The 22,223-nt window shown below is 32.5% G+C and overlaps 1 protein-coding gene across 2 annotated transcripts in view; it reads right to left on the minus strand.

The window, feature by feature from the left end:
• Window positions 1–2,408: 2,408 nt before the first annotated feature.
• LOC133201927 (uncharacterized) overlaps window positions 2,409–22,223 on the minus strand; it is a 28,148-nt gene continuing 8,333 nt past the window's right edge. Inside the window, exons 1-3 of one of the 2 annotated variants that reach the window (XM_061337714.1) lie at window positions 6,464–6,563; window positions 5,322–5,385; window positions 2,409–5,092 (exon numbers count right to left, since the gene is read on the minus strand). In XM_061337714.1, coding sequence (XP_061193698.1) covers window positions 3,407–5,092; window positions 5,322–5,385; window positions 6,464–6,537 — 1,824 coding nt within the window. In that variant the 5' untranslated portion in view covers window positions 6,538–6,563 and the 3' untranslated portion in view covers window positions 2,409–3,406. Of the gene's footprint in view, window positions 5,093–5,321; window positions 5,386–6,463; window positions 6,564–22,223 lie in introns of those variants that run through there. The other variant, XM_061337715.1, reaches the window with a different exon arrangement.

The following is a 22,223-nucleotide window of genomic DNA, read 5'->3' on the forward strand; positions in this document are numbered from 1 at the left end:
ACAATGACCTTGTCAGCAAATACAATTTATCATTGAGTCAAATGCTGACTGTCGTTTTTCATACTAATTGTTAGACCATTATTTACACACTGAATTGTCTACGGATTTTTTCGTTATTTCCCGATCATGACAAGGAGCACACGGCGGGTGTGACCGGTCGGCAGGGGATGCTCACTCCTCCATGGCACCTGATCCCACCTCTGATGTTTGGAGGTCCGTGTTTGCTCTGCTCCTATTTTGTATTGTATAATGGACTTTTGAGCTTGAATACTGTTCGTTATCTCCATATATTTCATACATTAGCATTCAAGTTTCCCAGTCAAGAAAAATGGAAAGTGTTTATTTTCACACACATCAACATTTCTTCTTTTCTTTTCTCATCATGTGGAAATGCCCTTATTTATTGCTGCCATGTTAAAAGAATGTTTCGCTTTATAACTTTTGAAAAGCATTACAAACTTTCATCCAAAGCCGTTTCCTATAGCAATAGTAAAATATTATTATGAAAATTACTTTAAAAACTTTGGTTTCAAATACTACTAACTAGATCCGTTTAAGTATATTTAATACAATTGATTGTCCTATTTAACCTTTTATGAAACACTAGTTTTATACTACATCTACTACATGCATACTTTGTACTACATTCTGCAGTAAATTTTCATTCCCACCGTAGGTATAACTTCGTTTAGAATACTAGTTAAGAATTTCATCAACTGAAAAAAAGATACTTGATCAATCTCTTTATACACAAACATCAAGTTTAAAATAAATAAAACAATTTTCAAATTGATGCTTTGTGAGTATTTATTTAATTACCAAGGAACCTTGTCAGCATTTTCCTAGATCTGTGTGAACTCCAAGAGGAAACTTGCGTGGGTAACACCAAGAAACCCTGGATCTATTTTGACATTTGATACCGCCTTGAAATGTAGAGTGCATATGAAACTTTCCCTAACACTTTACACACATAAAACGTTGGTGAAGAGTGTACATGGAATTTTGCAATGATACTCTACACTTTGTACACATTTACTTTTAGGTGCAACGTGGTGACAGTGAGTTTCAGTGAAAATACGTTACAAACAAAACGTTGGTGTAAAGTGATGGCCACTATCGGCCATCATACCTCAGAATGTTTGAAAATAAATTTGTTATGAAATCATTCAATCAAATTTTATTTTAATAAAATGTGTTATTATCTAAGTCTATCTTTATTCAAAAATCTCAATTGTGAAATTTTTCACTCGTTAATCCAAATGAAACTTAAAAAGTACTTCACATCTTGAATGTACGTATTTCAAAAATAATGAGCTCATTTTATAAGTTTATAATTGGAATACATCATCCATAACAAACGTTTTGATTTTTAATGGATTTCTCGTAGACTCCCAAATAAGCAAAGGGACATAAGAAAACTTTCAAAATATTCCTGTATTTTGTTATAATTCATGAAGTTTCATTTTATTTGTCTATGTTTCAGTGTTAAGCATTAACTTATTATAAAGAGGTTATAACCATCTTCGGCATTAAATGTTCTTAATCTCTTATTGTTCTTCGTTAACTAATCATCGAAACATGATCTCAAAACCCCCTTGCTCATGTCTTGCACTTTGAAGTGGAAGCTTAAAAAAACAAGAAAACGATGTATTTCGTCAAATATAGGCTAGGGGATCTGAATTTTAAAAATAAATATTCTACAGAAACACACCATTATTTGTAATATCCTTGTGTACATTTGATTCGACAACCCACAGAGTAAATATTTCTTTAAGGAGATATGACAAGAAAGATAACTCCAAAATTTATCTCGGACTTCGTTTCTAATAGAATATTTTTATCTCCAGTTGTTATTGTCTCAATGTCTCTGATTTATGGAGAGCTCAGTTTGCCTGCTCTATCTCCATCCTCTTTTAGAAAATTGTTATGAATTCAGAAAAAAAATATGTTCAAATGAGCAGATGGTGCTTCGTCCTCAAACTGCAGGCTCACATCTGAGGCACAATTGGTTGCTGTGTCTGAAAAATATTTTGGCAAACATTGAATACAGTATCCATTGTCCTTCTGCAGTTACGAAAAACGATCTTTTTTTTCTTAAGATGTAGAGCTCACCAGTAATTTATTGATATCATCATTTTTATTTCCCCAACACTAAAACATTTTACCATGGAATGCACTGAATCATGAACGTCAGATTGCATGACTAGTATAGTCTGAACATTCAATGATTTCATATCAAAGCAGCTGTCTTACAGGTTAATAGTTGTACGTATAATTGAAGCTGTTAAACGTAATGTCGATAAATCATATTCCTTGAAGGAACCATTGAGGGTCCTGCTTAAATATACTTAGATACCGGTAAATCTAAATGAATGCCACTGATATTTATTTAATAATCATTTCTTTAATGTTCAGTTCAAGGAAATAAATATATACATATAATGTTTGTTCTTTACATAAGGTAGGCATGTCTAAATCTATTACATCTATAATCAGGGGTTTAAAAACTAGCATTCCTACTTTCTTTTGAGAGTTAAAGACAGATACACAATGCCATTAGAAGAGTATAAAAGCAAAATGTTTCTGAGTAATGCATGTTTAATCAACATCATTAATTTTATCAATGGTACTTTGAATAGGATTTTAAAAGAAAGTATAGCACAAAAGAAGATATGTTCAACCTAACTGAATTTCTTTTCCAAAACAGCAAATATTAAATTATCAGTCCCATACACTGGCAAATATAATGAAAACTTAACGAAAAACTCTTGTAAAGAATGCAAAATGCCCGTAGTTTCAGACGTATAAAAATCAAATTCAGTTTGTGAACTAAGTATACTGAGTTCTAAATATTAAAATGTATGAAATTATGACAAACAAAACTTACTATGGTGGAGATAACATAAAGTACACATTAAAGTTAGCTGATATTTCAAAGAAAATAGTGTTACAATTCTGTATTATGTTTCACTTTTTTGTCGAACCAAAGGCATTTTTTCGGCTTCTTCGCTTATCTTTAAGAAAAAAAAATACTGTGAAATCACTGAATTTCGGGGGGGGGGGGGGATAATTTTCGTTGTTTTGTGGTATGAAAAGACCCACGAATTTAGGACCTCCACGAAATGTTGAATCTAAAATATATATTACAACTTAATAATTCTTCAACCACGAATTCTAATCCCCACAAACCAATATATTTTTGTCAAACCACGATCATTTGACCCCACGAAGAGTACTAATTTATTATTATTTTAAAAAAAAACATAAAGAATTATTCACTAAATATCATCCTTATTAATTCTTTGAAATTAAAAATCTCACAGCATCTATATGATTTCTAGCATACCAAGCAGAGTTAACAGAGGAAACAGAGGAAACCGAGTTTCCCAAACAACTTAATAAAATGTCAAAAATCAAACTCAGGAGTTTTAGGATAAGGCTCAATCTCAGTCTTAAATATGTTCATTTTTCGCGGACTCTCAAAGACGGGAATATGTTTGGGATTAGGATTTTTAGCTGCAAACCTCTTTTTCATTTCTACGACACTCATTGTAGAGAGCGGGATCCTACTACTCCCAATATACTGAGCAACAATGCCTTCATTTTCTTCTACCGGATATGCTTTCTCGCGCAGGCGCTCTCTGATTTCCTCCGAGTCTTGGGCTATAGGAATGAGAGCGGCCTGTATAGTCCTTTTCTCTTTTTTCTCCGTCTCTAACATCTTTTCGAGCTCTTCGCACTGATCCTGTACGTCGTTTGTGAAGTGGATGATGTTTGTTTTCACCTCTAGTTCTACCTGCATGTCGTTCTGTACGATGGTTTTATGGTAGTTCAGAGTCCCCAGCTGTCTCTCCATCGCAAAGAGCTGCAGCTTGTTCCTCTCCAACATTGTCTGTAGAGCTTTGGACTCCCCTGTCTTTTTTTCTTTGATCATGTTGTTTAACTTTGTCGTAAGTTCCTGTTTCTCGTTTTCCAGTTTCTGAATGTAATCTTTTAAGTCTCTTTCCCGATTCTCATAGCCATGAAGTGTCATTTCTAATTCGTTTGTTCGCTCTTCTCTTTTTAAGAGCTTCTGTAGTTCGTTTGTTTCTTTTTCTAGTTTTTTCTCATGCTTCTGGATGTCTGTGGACAGCATCTTCAACCTCCTGGATAATTGATCCTCCAGCGATACAAGTTTGGCAAGTCTTTCTTTCAGATCTTTTGTTTTCTTGTCGTCAATTTCCAACCATTTCCTGGCTAGCCATGCACAAATTTGGAATTTAACAAGAATATCAGGGATCAATCGCATTAGATAATAAGTCCGAGAGTTCTTAACTTTAAGGTGGCTCACCACCCTTTCGCTATCCTGACTGAAGAGAGCTTGGTTAATGGCGTCTTCGTTGTCAATGAGATAATCAAGCTGCTCCTTAATTAATGCTAGTCTTTGGGCCGTCTTTTCAAGCTCGGTCGTGTCGTATAAATTCTTCACATCCCGTAGCTCTCGACCTAAAAGTTGGAGAGCGGCTTTCGAGATCATGTGTTTCCGAGCACTCTGAATATCGCCATCTCCCGAAGCTTGGCTCTCAGAATCCGAAAATCGGAAAGAACTCCAACCGGAAATACCCGTAATGCCACTGTCAAAAGAACGATGGGACGCCACACTTAGATTCGACATAGACATGGCTGAATCAGTTGAACGTTCACGGTCCGGCCCTCCATGAGAAACATTATAAAAGTACTTAAACAAAGGATTGAATATGCGACTGGCAAAATTGTTCCTAAGTTCTCGTAAATAGGACAGATTCTTGAAAAACCAATTGAAATATTCCATTACGTCATCATTTTCGGTGCCCATGTCCTCCGAAAGAGGAAGTCGTTTGTTCCTTTTCCGCATGCGTAGTTTTCGAATTTCTTGATTGATAGCTTGTCGAATTCCGCCTATTGTATAAATGTCCTGGGATCCTTTACATCTTCTGGCAAGTTCACGGAACATTTTCAACATCATGTCCACGTTAAAGTTGTCGTAGGACGTGTACACTTTCTCTTCGAAAGCCTTGATCTGTTGATGTAACAAGTGGCTTCTGTATTTTTCATCCAGTGTAACCAAACGCACCTATAAATGTAAAAAGAGGAAAAATAATGACTTTATTCGAACAATGTCCTAGAATAAACTTGTCCTACCCAGATATATATATTGAAATTAATTCAGAAAATAACGGCATGAACTCGTATCAAAAATTCTGAAATTGAACATATTTTTGTTTTAATTTTGTGGTGAGATAAAAATGTACATGCGGCTGCGTCTTTGAAATGTTTTATTTCCGGTCTATGATGAGAAATACCTGTAACTTTTCTCCTGCATATTGACTGTGGGCATTAGGATCAAACGGGTTGCTTCCAGAAGCCCTTAAAAAGAAACAACTAATGGTTAATTGCAATTATAAGTGTGACTAGACAGTGCATCATCACTCCAATAAACACTGATGCCAAGAATGCAAAATTTAATTTTCCCACGGTTAAATCTTTTAAACCTCTGTGTAGAATGCATTCAAACTTAATTTTATTTTTGTACATAACAAAAAGGTGTGTCATTACTTTGACTTCAAGTTTTGAGTAAAAAGTCCAAATCTATACTAGATGTTGACATCATGTATGAACTCTAACTGAAGGCTTTACTGAATATAAACAAAATAAACTTGAGATTTTGCCTTCATGTATAGCCAATAACCAGGAGGCAATGTTTTATATCTACGTTATAAGTCAATATAGTCCTTGTAGCCATGTTATTACAATATACAATATCTTGTAGATGTGAAATGTGCCAAGAATATTTTAAGTCTATACAGAAAACAAGGGAACCGCAAAGCGGAGCATCCCATCGCAAACGAACATATCTATAAATCAAGACATCATTTGACATCAATCCCAATGAAAATTACGCACACAAGGAAAAACTAACCCATGCGCTCACATATTAAATCCCCTCCAACTCCGTTGCGAGGTGATGATAAAGAAAGAGCGAAAGAAAAAATAGTGCAAGTTAATCATACTCTCATACACTTAAGCTCCACTTCATCTACGGATTTATCATCAACTAGAATGGACACGCTCGATCTAAAACACTAGATCTATAACTATGCAGTCATCAAATCTTATAGATAATTATCATCAAACGAGCGAATATATAGGAAAATTTGTGCAACATAAATCTTTCGAACATCTGCTTACACAGTTTTTCCCTTTAATTCAAGATGATTATTGCACTCACATGAAAGTGTCAATTTTGCTTTTATACAGCTCTGTATTGAAATTCCTATGAAAAGCATTATATAGATACAATGTACACCATTTCTCCAATATGCAAAAAATACCGCTTTCACTATTTCTTTTTTTAATTTTTTTTTTTTTAGAAAATGCTATCAATTTCATGCGAAATATGAAATTAATTACATTTGTAATTAAGAATTAAATCTCAAAATTTTACCTCGTAATTACAATTTGAGGTAGAGATCCCATTTTGTTCCTGCTAGAATTAGGTAAATCTTCCAAAATATTCATGACAGCTTACTCTTATAAAAAAATAACCAACAACAAACTCTAGCTTAAAGAGATTCCCACTGCAGGCCAGTAAGATTGAACGTTGATGTGTATTTAAACGTAAAATGTCTATCAATTTAAAGATTCGAAATAAGACATGTGGTTTTATATACACAGGGCCTTTTACCTTCCAATCTCGATCAAGCGAGTAATTTCTCGTCAATGTATTTACAAATTAAAAGACGTTCATCCCAAGTTTCATAATATTTAAATATTTGAGAAATGCTTCTTTTAATGCCAGTCACAAAAACGTTTGAATTAGTGCAGATAGATCTTTACATTTCATTATCTCGCTATTGAACACTGATCAATTTCACAAAGTAAACACGTTTTCCTCTCTGGTAATTTCTTTCAGCTTTTTAAGACACCAATGAATATGAAATAATAAAATTTCCTTTGGTACATTTATGCGAAAATTAAATGCGTCCTTCCTGTCATTAATGCTTTTAACCTACATATTGCCACTCAATACTTTTGCGGCTTTAATGTAAAACATAAATTTTATTTGCGTAAGATCCAATGTCGCTCCTATATACTTTCAATTTCGATCACAATTTCACTCATAAAAGATGGAATCTTTTGGTACATGGTTCGAATTTAAACGTGTAGTGCATTATACTCTCGATATACCTATCCAACGTTAAATCTCTTGAAATGCAACTGTGTAAAAAAAAACATCAATCAACATAAATCTAAGCATTGGACGTCAGATTTACTGTTATCACTTTTTTTAAACATTACACTTTCAAATCTATAATACTTTGGTCGTCAACAATGATGAATGCAAATTATCTTAAGGGAATTTGGATTTCATATGTTCAGAAACTTTAAAGATGTCAATATCCAAATGAAAAATAAAAGAATTCTGATGTAAATGTAATAAACAGTTTGTAGTCTTTGATAGAATGTTTCTAAGATACAAAAATACACCATATTCAATTTAAATACTATAGGAAATGCATTAAAACATTACCATTGATTTTATGTATATATTACGCACATTAATTTAACGCAGTTTATGTTTCAAATTCGGTAGTTCGAAAACTTAATGCTCACAAAAATATTTTTAGACTTTCTTATCATGCTCTTAAGTCCAACTAAACAAGATTGAAATCAGAGCAAACACGAACCCCTGTAAACATCAGAGGTGGGATCAGGTTCCAAGGAGGGGTAGACATCCCCTGTCAATTGTCACAACACATATCCGCCTTGAGCTCCTTGTCATGATCGGGTACACGGAGAAATCCGAAGACAATTGAGTATTAAAATAATGACCAAGCAATTTGTATGAAAAAGCAAGTCAATTTCGACCTAAAAACACCCTAACAAAAAATACTATGGTAATCTATAGTTAACTATAGTATATCAAAGTTCCAAAGTTTTCACTATAGTAAATCAAAGTTCCAAAGTTTTCACTATAGTAAATCAAAGTTCCCAAGTTCTTACTACAGTAAATCAAAGTTCCAAAGTTTTCACTATAGTAAATCAAAGTTCCAAAGTTTTTACTGTATTTAATTAAAGTTTCAAAGTTTTTACTGTATTTAATTAAAGTTTCAAAGTTTTCCCTATACTTAATCAAAGTTTCAAAGTTTTTTCGCTAGTTTAACAACTTATGTATTTTTTATATTAATTTTTTATTATCATTTAGCCGTTTTAGGGGAGGGGGTGGATATGGGGTTAGTTGGGGCTGGGCTTTGTTGTACATCTTTATTTAAATATACAAAAGTAGTTAATTCAAATGCAATATTTACATTTATAAATTTTAAAAAAAAAATACATGTTGACTGAAGTTGATGAAGCAGATATTGACACAATTTTTTTTATAATATATTATTTTTTCTCCATAAATAAGACTTATGTTACATCTGCATAACATTAAAATTAAATAAAAAATAAAATAAATATTGCTTATTTATCGGCGCAAGCGACAACCTTTACATTAAAATTCATATCTTGTACATTATTCTTTTAGGGGAAGAGTCGGGTTTTTAAAATGTTCTCTAAAGCTTTTATGAATCTTAAACTTGAAATATCATAAAATGTAAAGACTGGGAATCAAAAACATAATTCCACGGGATTTATCGCTCTTAATCAAAGTTCCATAGTTTTTACTATAGTAAATCAAAGTTCCAAAGTTTTCACTATAGTAAATAAAAGTTCCAAAGTTTTTAGAATAGTAAATCAAAGTTCCAAAGTTTTTACTATTGTAAATCAAAGTTCCAAAGTTTTTACTTTGGTACTATTATTAACTATAGTAAACAATAGTTAACTATAGTTTACTATAGTATTTTTTTTTTGTAAGGGCATATTTGTGTTTGCAAAAAGTAATAGAATTTACAAAATATTAACATTTAACGAGGTTGTATCATCAACTTATTTGAAAGTAGCCTGCCTCGGTTAAGACATTGTTCGTACGTAGAACATGCGTATCCATTCAGCTTGGAGACATAAATACTATATGCAGGTGATAATGGTATAATGCTACATAATTAAGGAAAGTTCACCAAGAATGTAAACATTAAAATGATTCTATCCTTGCCATTTTTATTCTTATGGATTTTAAAAAAATATATACGAAGAAAACTGTCATTATACATGTATGAAAATGATGATGTCTAAATCCCTTGAAATAGATAATTTTTATATTAAAAAGTTTTCATACTCTCACAATTAATTTAACATTACTTGGGGTATAGTTGATTTCAAGCAATGTACATCGCTGGAAAATGGTTTCCATAATCGTTGCTTTCCATAGTACAGACCTGCCATCGGCTACATGCTACCAAATGATTCTTAAGAAATATCAATTCTATAGATGCCACTTAACTTTTCTCAGATATTCTTTTAAATGCCTTCAGTTACTTCGGAAAGTGAAGAAATATTATCTTTAAAGGTAAAAATGGCGATTGCCCATCGACAAGAAATTATTAACTTCACCCAAAAAAATTATAGAATCAAAATGACTTTGCTGTGCAAATAATGCAAGTTCTGGATTAAATTCTATAATTTCCTCAAATATCCCATCGAAGTATTTCTTTAATTACAAGATTTTTTTAAATACATTTCACTATGACATCAATTTCCTTGCCTCAGAAATTCTTTAATTTGCTTTCAATAGTCTCAAAAAGTGACATTTGGTAATTTAATGATTCATAAAAAAAAGATGTATTGATGAAAATGCATCTTTAGACACAATGAAGTGCATGGTGGAGAAGGGTGCAATTTTGCTCATATCAAGTAATGTAAGTAGAAGAAGTCAAGTCACAATTCAATGACGAGCAAATGAGCTTGACAATAAAAAAACTGATGACGAAAAAAACCTCTCATAATTTGATGATGTTACTAAAACGTTTTAGGGGGTGTACCTTACCACCTGGATACAAGTAGAAAGGCTAATTATAAAATTAAATTTACTCATTGCTAGAATCCATGAGCTCCCCCCCCCCTCCCGAAATCCCCACCAGATCTTCGTCCAAGATCTATTAGGGGCCTCAAGGCAGCCTCTAGACCCCCTGCCTCTGTATTACTTTTTCATGCCTCCTTAAGGCAATTTATTGGATACGCCTCAGTGTACAGTGTGTAGAAGTTCTATTACTTAACAGAAAACACCTAAAGATAGAAAAGTTTTGAACATCCTCTGAACATCAGAACCGTTTTCCGTTTTACTATTGAGACCTATTTTTTCTAACGATTTCATGGTCGTATTGTTGCTGTTACACGTGATTTGCTAAAGTATGGGAAATTGCAGGAGAAAATGGTCTCTTGCTCCATACTGAATGATTATTGAGAATTAAAAAAAAAACGAGAAAGAAAATCAATTGCATTTATTTACTCAGAACAAAATTCTTCGTATAAATCTATCTTGTCTCTTGGTGTAAATTTTTGAGTATTTATATAAAGAGAACCATTGAGTCGCCTGAGAACACAAGATCACGATCTATCTTAACTGTTGAGAAGTATTACACTAACCTACACTTTCCACATTTCTCGGATTAAAGAAATGAAATTATATTAAAATCAAATTTACCAGAAAAGAATTTACGGTCTGGAAATTAAAGACTTAGAGCTTAACATTGTGTTACGCTATCAAGACGTTAAATATTTACATCTCTGTATATTTTCTTAGTATCTTAATTTTTTTTCTCATAGAACTTTTTTTCTCATGGTTAAATTATGGGGCACCATTGTTATGTTATTGGCATATGTGTCTTGTAAATGGAAAAAAAAATTGGGGCAATTCCTTTTTAATCATAAACCAGGGGCAATCTCAGAGGTGCATAATCAAGTTATATCAGAAAATACACAAAAATCGCGATCACTGATACAAACAGCAGTATCCTATATAGAGTACACTTATACCCAGTTTTTTGTTTGTTATGACATGTTAATAATTTGTCTTTGCACTTTACCGTCAATGAGAGCACATCCCTTTATGAACACAAGGCTTCTTTCTATGCAGTATACCTACTTATTAAATGGGTCCTGTAAACATACCAACACAGAATAGAAATGGCCTTTTTCTTCAAATAATCAGTTTACACAAGAAGCCGTCACCAAAGTGTTTTGTTACCTATAAAGGACGAACTTATCTATTTTTATCAATTCTCATTAACATCGTGCTTTCTGTATATGTTGCTTCAATGATTATAGATGCCTTTTATCTACTTCTGTGGACAATGGTATAGTGAAGATGATATCGATGCTTCAGGAATGTGTATATTTATGCGAGTTTCTTCTCATTCCTAGTCGGAAATAATTAAGAAAAAAGTCTTCCTAAAATGTCCTCAAGTATATGTGTAGGTATTTGAACCCTATACTTTGATTACGTACACTAGCCCTTTAATGAAATTTTAATTTTAATAATTTACAATATCTATTCTTTAGTGCTTTTGTTTGTATGTTGACTATGGTGGGATATTATAACGGACGTGTTATATAAACTTTTAGAATAATCGTGTTTTAGATCCAATTATAAAGAAATAAAGGGTACTCACATCTGCCCCATCATTCTTTTCTCAGATTTTTTTTTAATAGAAATATATATGAATATAAATAAACACCTTATTAATACAACTTAGTAATTTAACATTTATAAGGGAAAAAAGTTCACGAATTTATAATATTCACTATTTAATCCATTATACATATATAATGTATTTGAAGATTTTTGCGAGCAGTAGGTCTCTTTGAATTACTGAAAAAAAAGTTAATTTATAGTAATGGCTCTGACCAAACTCCATACAGTGTCAATTCTCCGGGATATTTTTGTAGATGAATTACCTTCTTTGTTCGTGCGAATTAAAATGATGGTCAATCAACAATGCTGTAAACGTCCATTAACCTTTTGATTCCTTCTTTTGAACATATGTGATCTACATATAGCAACGCACAAATTAACATCAAGGCCTAAGAATTTCCAGAAAAAGAAAAAAAACATCACTGGTAATTACAGAAATAATTTCACTAGATGAAAGGATCCCCAATATCATTAGAGAGAGAGAGAGAGAGAGAGAGAGAGAGAGAGAGAGAGAGAGAGAGAGATCTTAGTAAAAAAGGATGAAAGATCGTATGGAAGCCTTAGAGCTTATCAGTGAAAAATTAAAATGTAGGAGTACTAAGCGTCCTATTCTCAGCGATATCTTTCTTGAGGAAAATAAAATGTAAAAATATCGAACAGCGATCATTCCCAACAGTCCAGCCAAACAATACAGATCATGAGCAGAGCCAACACAGACCTCTGAAAACCGAGGTGGGATCAGGTGCCATGGAAGAGTAAGCATCCCCTTTCGATCGGTCACACCCGCCGTGTTCTCTTTGTCAGGATCGGGTAAACAGTTTTGTATCGAACAATTTTGTATGAAAGACGTCAATCAATGTTCGAATTAACGACAGATAGTATTTGCCAATAAGGTCAGTGTGTCGACCATAGAATTTGTTACATAAGTGAACGTTCAAGTTTATCGGTGTCTGCACCTAAATTCAGTACGACAAGCCCATCTTTGAGTCCAAGGGCTTCAAGATCAACCACAGACAAAGTTGTGAAGATTTCTTTATCGAGAGTTTCTTTTAATATGCAAACATAAAATTAAAATGGTGAATTCTTGGCGTATTCACCAGCACCAGCAATAATTGAGCATTTAATGACTGTGAACAAAATTCATAATTGTCACTATTCATGATGTATTTTTTCAATTTAAACTTCTTTCTTTATTCTTAGTTAATATTGCAAGCCTGGCTGCTGATACCATTTCTGTAAGATGCTATTTTCTTGGCATTAAATGTTTAACTGAGTTACATGTCAAAGGGCATGCCATCATTTTTTCCTTTACCTATCGGATAGTACTTTTCATTTTAAAAGTAAATGAAGTTAAAGGAAATAAAAACGATGATTTTATCCTACCTATAAAAGTATTTTGCATCTAAGCTCTAATAAATCCTCAATTTGGACTTGAAAAAGTTTGTTAAGTCATACCTCATTTGTAAATTTCATGAAGAAAATTTCAACATAAGGCAACATAAGAACCACACAAGGGGATATTCCACAAAATGCAAACTCATTTCGATTCTAAGGATACCACAATAGTTAAACTCGTTAGTAGCTATTTAGCCGGCATTCAATATTTACCCAGACTGAAAAAAGAAAAGAATTTTTTTATTCTGTGTTCCTTAATGGGGTTTCACAAAATGTTCAATTTCTATGTGTCATTTATTTAAAGATCAGCACATCGCGTTAATTATATTCCTTTAAATGGACACGACACAGTAATATTAATCCCTTCATGTCATCTCAATCACTATTGAAGGGGCATCAAAAAGGCTATTCTTTCGTTTAGCCTTAATACCGCTAAAGATTTTTTTTTCATTTTAGCTCCCGCCATCAAATCAAACCCCGCACACATACAAACACACACACAAAAGTGTTTTAAAAACAGACTTTTGAGCACGATATACTGCGAGCGCGAGACTTTATTCGCAAATAGAATGTAATTTTCTAAGAGCAAAGAAACCTTGTTATCATTTGCACATAATTTCATAGTGAAGATTATCAAAGAATTTCATAATAACCAAAGCTGAAAAAAAGTTTTGCAGTTTTCGCTTACTTGGAAGTTATTCTTCTCTTTCATTTCAATTTTTATTCATTTGGATTTTATATCTACATTTTTGCGCTGACGTGAAATTTATAACATACATTAATCTCCACATTCACTTCTAAAATTAACAACCTGAAAGTAATATAAAGTGAATTGATTCTCTCTTGACAACTCCTTACAGATAAAGTCAGCGACAACATGAAGAAATCAATCACAAGTGATCGATAACCTATAAGGGTACACCTAAGGTAGAATTAAAATCCCTCTTCAGTCAGCTCTTAGGAAGAAAGAAACTAGATTTATATTGAAATCATTTGTAAATGAGAAAGATCTTACCATTTTACAATCTTATATGAAAATATTTATTTGAAAACAGAATCCTGGAAAATTTAATTAAAAGCATGATTGACCTTGAACATATAGAATATGAAAACGATGGGAAAAGACGTTTAGTATTTGTTTAAAATCATACAGCTGCATCATTCTATATTTGGTACAATTTTGTCAAAGTTGACGAACAAACCATAAATCAGATAACTTTACATGTTAAAATTATTGCATATAGTGATGTAGACATCTGATTAAAATGGATTTTTTTCCAGATTTTGTAAGCATCTATTTTCCCATATCTTATATGACAGATTTGGTAGATTTAATTTATCAGTACATTGACAAAATAATTGTTCGTGGGGATGTAAATTCGTTGGTAAGGGTTACCCACGAAATCCACGAACATTGATCCCCCACGAACAATGATGATTCCACAGTAGTTATTGAACAAATATTTCTGCTGATGTAAATCGCACTGTTGAACGCTAATCAATCTTCGCCAACGCATTCCTCAAACTCATATTCTTCAACAGAATTTATAATCGAAAGAGTTAATTTCCTAAAAATATCACCCTTTTTGTTATTGGCTTTTTATCAATGACTGAAATTTTAAGTTTCGTCATAATAAATATGCTTACTTAATAAGTATAATACACAGGCATACTATCACTCACTAAAGAAAAAGATATTTTACGCAGAAAGAAATACATGCTTCAATTATCATTTTCTGATCTGATCCCAAAATCGGACATGACGGAGATGGGTGAAAAAAGAGTTATACTTAATATATATACCTCGGCAGGGGATGCTCACTCCTCCATGGCAACTGATCCCACCTCTGATGTTTTTGGAGGTCCGTGTTTGCGCTGCTCCCGATTTTTATTGTTTTAAAATGGACTTTGAGATTAAATACTGTTCGTTATCTCCATATTTCATAAATAAGGAGAATAGATTACTTTTTTCATTTTCTCTCCTACAGGAAAAACTGATAAGTTATTATGTGCACTTTATCTTTTATCAATTTCAAAAGAATAAGTGATATTTTAATATCTCCCCTCTCAAGCTATATAATCTTAGACGAGTAACTGGATTCTCATCTACTAGTAGATAAAAAAATTTGCATTCAGACATTAATCCATCCAACTCATCAACTGGATTAATCATAAACAAGTAGGTAAAAACAAGCATTCAGACAATACGCCCTCTAAGTCAAAAACTGGATTATCATCTACAAGTAGAACAAACACACATTCAGACACTATACCTTCTAACTTATTATCTGGATTATCGTCAACAAAAAGATCAAAAACACTTTCCTCTTACAACAAACCCTACAACTCATCACCTAAATTATATTTTAAAAAGTAGGTCAGAACTCTTTACTCACTATGTTGAACAACTGGATTATCATGAACAAATAAATCAAACACATCTCCAGATACCTTAGAAGTCATCAACTGGACTATCATGAACAAATAAATCAAACACACATCTCCAGATACCTTAGAAGTCATCAACTGGACTATCATGAACAAATAAATCAAACACATCTCCAGATACCTTAGAAGTCATCAACTGGACTATCATGAACAAATAAATCAAACACATCTCCAGATACCTTAGAAGTCATCAACTAGTCTATCATCAACAATTTTATATTAATGTACATGAAAATTGGTAGCATACAAATCGTTTGAAAATTGTCTTCTTAAACAGTGAACAGAATTAAATCCGGATGCACTGTAAAATTACACTTACATAATGGTGTCACCAGGTAATTTGACATTTATTCTTAATGCAGCATATTGATATCCTTTTTCATAAGTAACTTAAAAATTTAATAGAAACATCATTTCTCAACACATAAAAAATATATAAAAGTTTTATCTTTTTGAAAATTTCGATTTTGTTCTTTATTGAAAAAATAAGTGTTGATTAAGTATTAATAATGTCATATTACGATTAACCTGGATATTAAAACATTTTGGACAGAGACCCCATTTTATTCCTTGCTAGTTACTAGAGTTTAGTAAATCTACCAAAATAATAAGGACAGCTTGCTTATAACATGTAAATATCGATAGCAAAATCAAACTTTGAAAATTTCCAATACATGCCAGCAAAATTCGTTGTTGATGTTTATTTAGACGTAAAATGTCTATCAATTTAAAAATCGAAATTAAGGCATGCGGTTTTAAATGTAAAGGCCCTTTCTCCCGCATTTCCATCAAGCAAGTTATTTCTCGTCATTAAATTTAAAAAATTGAAATACGCTCATCCTAAGTTTCATAACATTTTAATAATTTAGAAATGTCTTTGAATATTGAACACAAAAGCTTTTAAATCTGTGCAGATAAATCTTTACATTTCATTATCTAGCCATTAAATGCTGATCAATTTCACAAAGTAAACACGCTTTCCTTTCCGATAATCCTTTTTTTTTCTTTAGCTTTTTAAGACAACAATGAATATCAAGTGATGAGATTTCCTTTAGTAAAGATGTACATTTCTTGTAACTCAAAAGCATTTTTTTACCTGTCATAAATGCTTTTTAACTTGCATCTTACTACTCAGTATTTTTGGAATTTAATATACAAAATATAAAATTAATATTTGTAAGAACCAATGAATGTCGTTTGTTTATATATTTTACTTTTATCAATTCTTAGCACACATAAATTGGAATTCCTGGTAACATTAATCAAATTGAAATGTATTTGGTATATCATGCAATCGAGGTACTTACTCTTCCATGTACGTGAAATACAACTGTAAAGGAAAATAGTAATCTCATGAATTTAAGCACTGGAAGTGTATCATAAAATATTATAATAAATTTTGCTGTAGTTATTTTTCTTTAATCCAGTACTTTTTTATGTCTATGATATATCTGGTTATTAGCCAGTGAAAATGAGTTATCCATGAAGAATTCAGCTTTCCAATTTTCATTGCAATAATCTTAGATCCTCCCCAAGCATAAGCATATTGATTGACTGATTGTATGTTGTTTTACGTCCCATTCGAGAATTTTTCACTCATATAGAGACGTCACCATATACCGGTGAAGGGCTTCAAATTTTGACCTTTACTCGGCACTTAGGGCCATTGAGCATTGAGGGATCTTTATCGTGCCAACGCCTGCGGTGACACGGGGCCTCGGTTTTTAAAATCTCATCCGAAGGACCCGCAACTTTCACTTCAAAGTGCCGAGCGCATAGTGAAGGAACAGTTGCTACCCATTTTTTATCGACTTAGGTCAGTCGCGGCCGGGATTCGAACTCACGACCTCCCAATCACGGAGCGAGCGCTCTACCGACTGAGCTACCGTGAACGGTAGCATAAGCATAAGATATGAATATCTAGATTTAAAAACTGACAGAATCATGATGAAAACATCATAAATTAATTAGCGTGTACATGTATTTTTCTTTAAAATAATAGAGGTATGGTCAATGTGTGAAGATTATTAAAATTTATTCATCTACGTGATCAATACATAGGACTCAAGGGGAGTGTGAGCGGTACACAGGGGATGCTTACTGCTCCTAGGCACCTGATTCCACTTTTGGAATTTCCCGAAGTCTGTGTTTTATATACCCTGTTCACAGTTTTAATTGTTCACAGTTCGTAATCTTCACTTTTTTCATTAATCACAATATCTAAGAAAAAACACTAAACATCAAGAATTATTTTCGGAAATGTTAAGGTAAAATTAAAAGAAACTATAAAACATTTCGGTTTGAAAATTAAAGACAAAGAATAAAAAGCATGTTCTGGGATTGAACAAGAAACATTTAGATATAATCTTAGTACTTGTAAACTTTTTTCTCAAGGTTAGATTATGAACCACTAACGCTATTGGCATACAGGCATATATTTTTGTAAATACTTAAAAAAAATAGGGCGATTCCTTTTAACCATAAACTAGGGAAAATCTCAAAAATGCATATTTTTTTCACAAATTAAACATCTGTATCATTAATCCAAACAGAAATATGTCTAATGGAATGTACACAAATACCCATTTTCCCATTAGTTATTACATGATGGTTATTTGTCTGTGTACTTTAACGTCAATAGGTTACATGATGGTTATTTGTCTGTGTACTTTAACGTGAATAGGACCATATCAGGATATAATCGGTTTTCTCGTATTTGCAGAGAAACTACTTATTAGATAGGTCCTGTAAACATACTACTATAGAATTTACATTCCTTTTTTAATAATCATAAATGGAGTATACCGTCACATATATACATTTATAAATGTCACATACAGAACACAATATTTATATCATTTGGTTATTTCCATTTAAATTGTGTTTTCTGTTCATGCATACAACATTATTGCACAAATTTTCAGTGTCTACGATGCATATTATTACTTATCAGGTTTGTTACTGACAGTCTACAGAAATATATCGGACTTATCAATCTCATAGAAGGCGAGGCGGAGCAGAGCAGTCTATGAGATTGATCAACCCAGTATAATTCTTTTGACAGTCACTAAACTAACATTATAAGTGATTTATTTTCTCGAGGATCATAGTGTGAGAGACAAACACAAGACAGCTGAGCCCAATGCAACGTTTACCAAAAAAAGGGGGGGGGCAAAAGTGACAAGCAAGGAAAAACATTTATTGTCGAAAACTTGGGGGAGTATAATCTTCCTCTATATTTTTGGCAAATTCTGAATCCAATAGTATGGTACACTTTATTTGCACCTGGCTGAATCAAAAATGAGTGTTTGTGTGGGGACAGGATGAGGGGCACGGTGTTGAATGCTATAGATTCTATAACAAAAGACTATTTTTTTTAATTGAAAAAGGCACCACCCAACCACCCCCATCCCAAACCTCAACCCCATCCCCTTCTTAAGAATTAAATATTTGTTTCGACGACGAACAAACAATAATCGATTTTTTTTTCATGATCTGGTTCGTAAGCTGAAAAAAAATCAATTAAAGTTATCCATATGTACAGGTATACATGTATATATATATACTTTTCATAACTTCCTTAGAAAAAAATCTAATAAACTTTATGAATTAATGTACAAATCTGATATCAAGGACAACAAATTACTATGTATAAAACATTTCTTGTACTTCCAGAATTTTTCCCACCAAATGGAAGGATCCACAATACTGTATTTCATCATAGTGTCCTCTACAAAAATTTAGAATTTTTCAATTTAAGACCATGTAGAAACTGTGAACCCTTATCGCTCGCTTGAGGAACTCTTTGAGTTCCCTGACGATGCCTGAAGAGTTTAGTTTTAGAAACTTTAAAAATCTTTTAAAACAGTAAAATTTTTGATAATCGTAATACAGCCCATAGGCAGGGGGAAAAGCTAAGATCTTCTATAAAAGAGGAAGAAGAGACCGTATACACGGGGAAAAGCTGAGATCTTCTATAACAGATGAAGAAAAAGCCAGTATACAGGGGGAAAGCTAAGATCTCCTATAAAAGAGGAGGAAAAAGCCAGTACTCGGGGGGGGGGGGGGGTAAGATCTCCTATAAAAGAGGAGAAAAAGGCCAGTATACAGGGTGAAAGCTAAAATCTCCTATAAAATTATACACGGGGAAAAGCTTAGATCTCCTATAAAAGAGGAAGAAAAAGCCAGTATACACGGGGAAAGCTAACATCTCCAAAAAAATAGGAAGAAAAAGCCAGTATACATGGAGAAAGGTAAGATCTCCTATAAAAGAGGAAGAAAAAGCCAGTATACAGGGGGAAAGCTAAGATATCCTATCTAAAAGAGGAAGAAAAAGCCAGTATACATGGGGAAAGCTAAGATCTCCTATAAAAGAGGAAGAAAAAGCCAGTATACAGGGGGGAGAGCTAATATATACAAAAGAGGAAGAAAAAGCTGTATCCAGTCCTTAAAGCAAATCAGTGAATGATAAATGTGTGTTTTACTAATAAACGATATTTGAAGGCTTTCTAAGTGATGAAAATTAGGCTTATCAATGTTTTTTTTTTTTTCAGATTTAATCCATTATTGTCATTAAAGGTGCTTAGACACAGATTTGAAGTTAATATTTTCTCAAATTTTCTGTATAATATCACGACTTATATATTGCAATAGCATTTCACACGAAAATATAATTAAAAACTTATTTTATCTGGAAATTATTGGAACTACGAATTCCTGGACGCGTTTGATTAACACATCCTTGCACTTTTACAAATTTTATCTTTATCGTTAATATTTAAGAAAAGAAACGATTTTGTTGTGTTTTAATGAAAAACATTACATCTATAATCCAGAAAATTCAGAGTAGTAATGTGCGAAAGCAAACTTTCTTCACTAATATCGTCAGCCCGAGCTCAGTGTTGTGTACAGAGTTTAACAAATTGAATACACCCGTGAAACGTAAACTGTTTTTGTAAACAGGGCACGAGCTCTGTTATTGTTAATGCTTACGATTCACCGGGTGTGTTCAATTGTTAAAGTCTGCACACACCACTGAGCACGGACTGACAATACTGTGAGTTGGTTTTGCTTTCGAACATTTCTACTCTGAATTTTCTGGATTATAGTTTAGATATTTTTCATTAATACACAACAAAATTGCCACTTTTCTTAAGTATTAGAATAAAATTAAAATTTGTGAAAGTGCAAGGATGTGTCAATCCAAAGCGTCCAGAAATTTGAAGTTTCAATAACTTCGAGATTAAATAAGATTTTTATTATATTTTAGTATGAAATGCTATAGCAACATGTAAGTCATGAAATTAAAATATACAGAAAATTTGAGAAAATATTAACTTCAAATCTGTGTCCAAGCACCTTTAAGTACATGACTTATTATGATCGTTTGACAACTAAAGGTTGTAATGAAAAACTAAATAATAAATTATATAAAATAAATTAATTAATTTGGAAAAACAAAAAACATTCAAATATTTGGTTATATGGTTTCGTGAACTTTTAAAGTTTACATTGACTGCACTATAAGTCAGTATGAAAAGCCTATACAAGGCTTTACGATAAACCAATAAAACCCTTTTCTATATTATGTTACCGAGAGTTCCTTTAAATATGCAAACCTAAAATCAAAATTGTTCTTTATGTCTTCTAGGTGAATTCACCAGGAATGAGTATTTTATTACTCTGAACAAGATTTTATTATGATGGCAGTTAATAATATATATTTATTTTTCAATCTAAACTTCCTTCTTTATTCGTTAATGTTCTAAGCTTGATTGCTGACCCCATTTCAATTAGTTGCCATGTACTTAACATGTTTTACTGAGTTACTTGTAGAAAGGGAGTACCATTAATTACTTCCTTTTTCATCTGATAACACTTTTCATATTAAAAACATGTGAACTTAAAGGGCATAAACATAACTTTATCTTCTCAGTTCTAACGGCATACCTCCCAAGCCTGAGCTGTTAGAAACCATTATTTGTACTGTTCATGAAGATAAACTCAACACAAGGCAAAATCAGACCCAAGCAAGGCTAGATATTGACAAAATGCAACTCATTTCGATTCTAAAGAAACAACAATATATTAGCTCTTTAGTAACTATTTAGCCGGTATTTAATATTTACTCTGACTGAAAAAAAGAAAAGAAATTTCAATTTTATTTTCCTTAATGGGGTTTCACAAAATGCTCAATTTCTACAGTGTGTCATTTATTTAAAAGATCAGCACATCGTGTTAATTAAATTCCTTTAAATGGACACGACACGGTAATATTAATCCCGTCTTGTCATCTCAATCGCTATTGAAATGGCATCAAAAAGGCTATTCACTTATTTAGCCTTAATACCATAGTTTTTCATTATGGTTTCCGGTAAGCAAACACAGCTCCCGCCATCAACTCATCCCCCCACCCCCCACTAGCATACACTCACACAAACATTAATTGATGAAAAAAGACAGTTTATTTTCATATGATCACGTTCGAGAGAGAACGCAAGACTTTGTTTGCAAAATGAAATTGCGTGTTGAACAATATTACGAGAATTGCAATGTCATTGCTTATACAACAGTACACTAGCATCGAAATAAAACGTTTAGTGCATCTGAACTGATGAAATTCTTGTTTTTACAGTGAGTTATTTTAATCGTGATTTACAAATCTGTGAAAGAAGAGCATGACTACCTAAACTATTTCAGTGAAATGGGTTTACATTTAGGCATAGTTCTCTTCTACACAAACGTGGTTTTTATCTCTTTTTTAATGAATATTATTTATAGAAAGCAA

The sequence above is a fragment of the Saccostrea echinata genome, unplaced genomic scaffold, assembly GCF_033153115.1.
Source record: "Saccostrea echinata isolate AGI-Se365-2 ecotype Australia unplaced genomic scaffold, CSIRO_AGI_Sech_v1 ptg000046l, whole genome shotgun sequence".
NCBI classification, from domain to species: domain Eukaryota; kingdom Metazoa; phylum Mollusca; class Bivalvia; order Ostreida; family Ostreidae; genus Saccostrea; species Saccostrea echinata.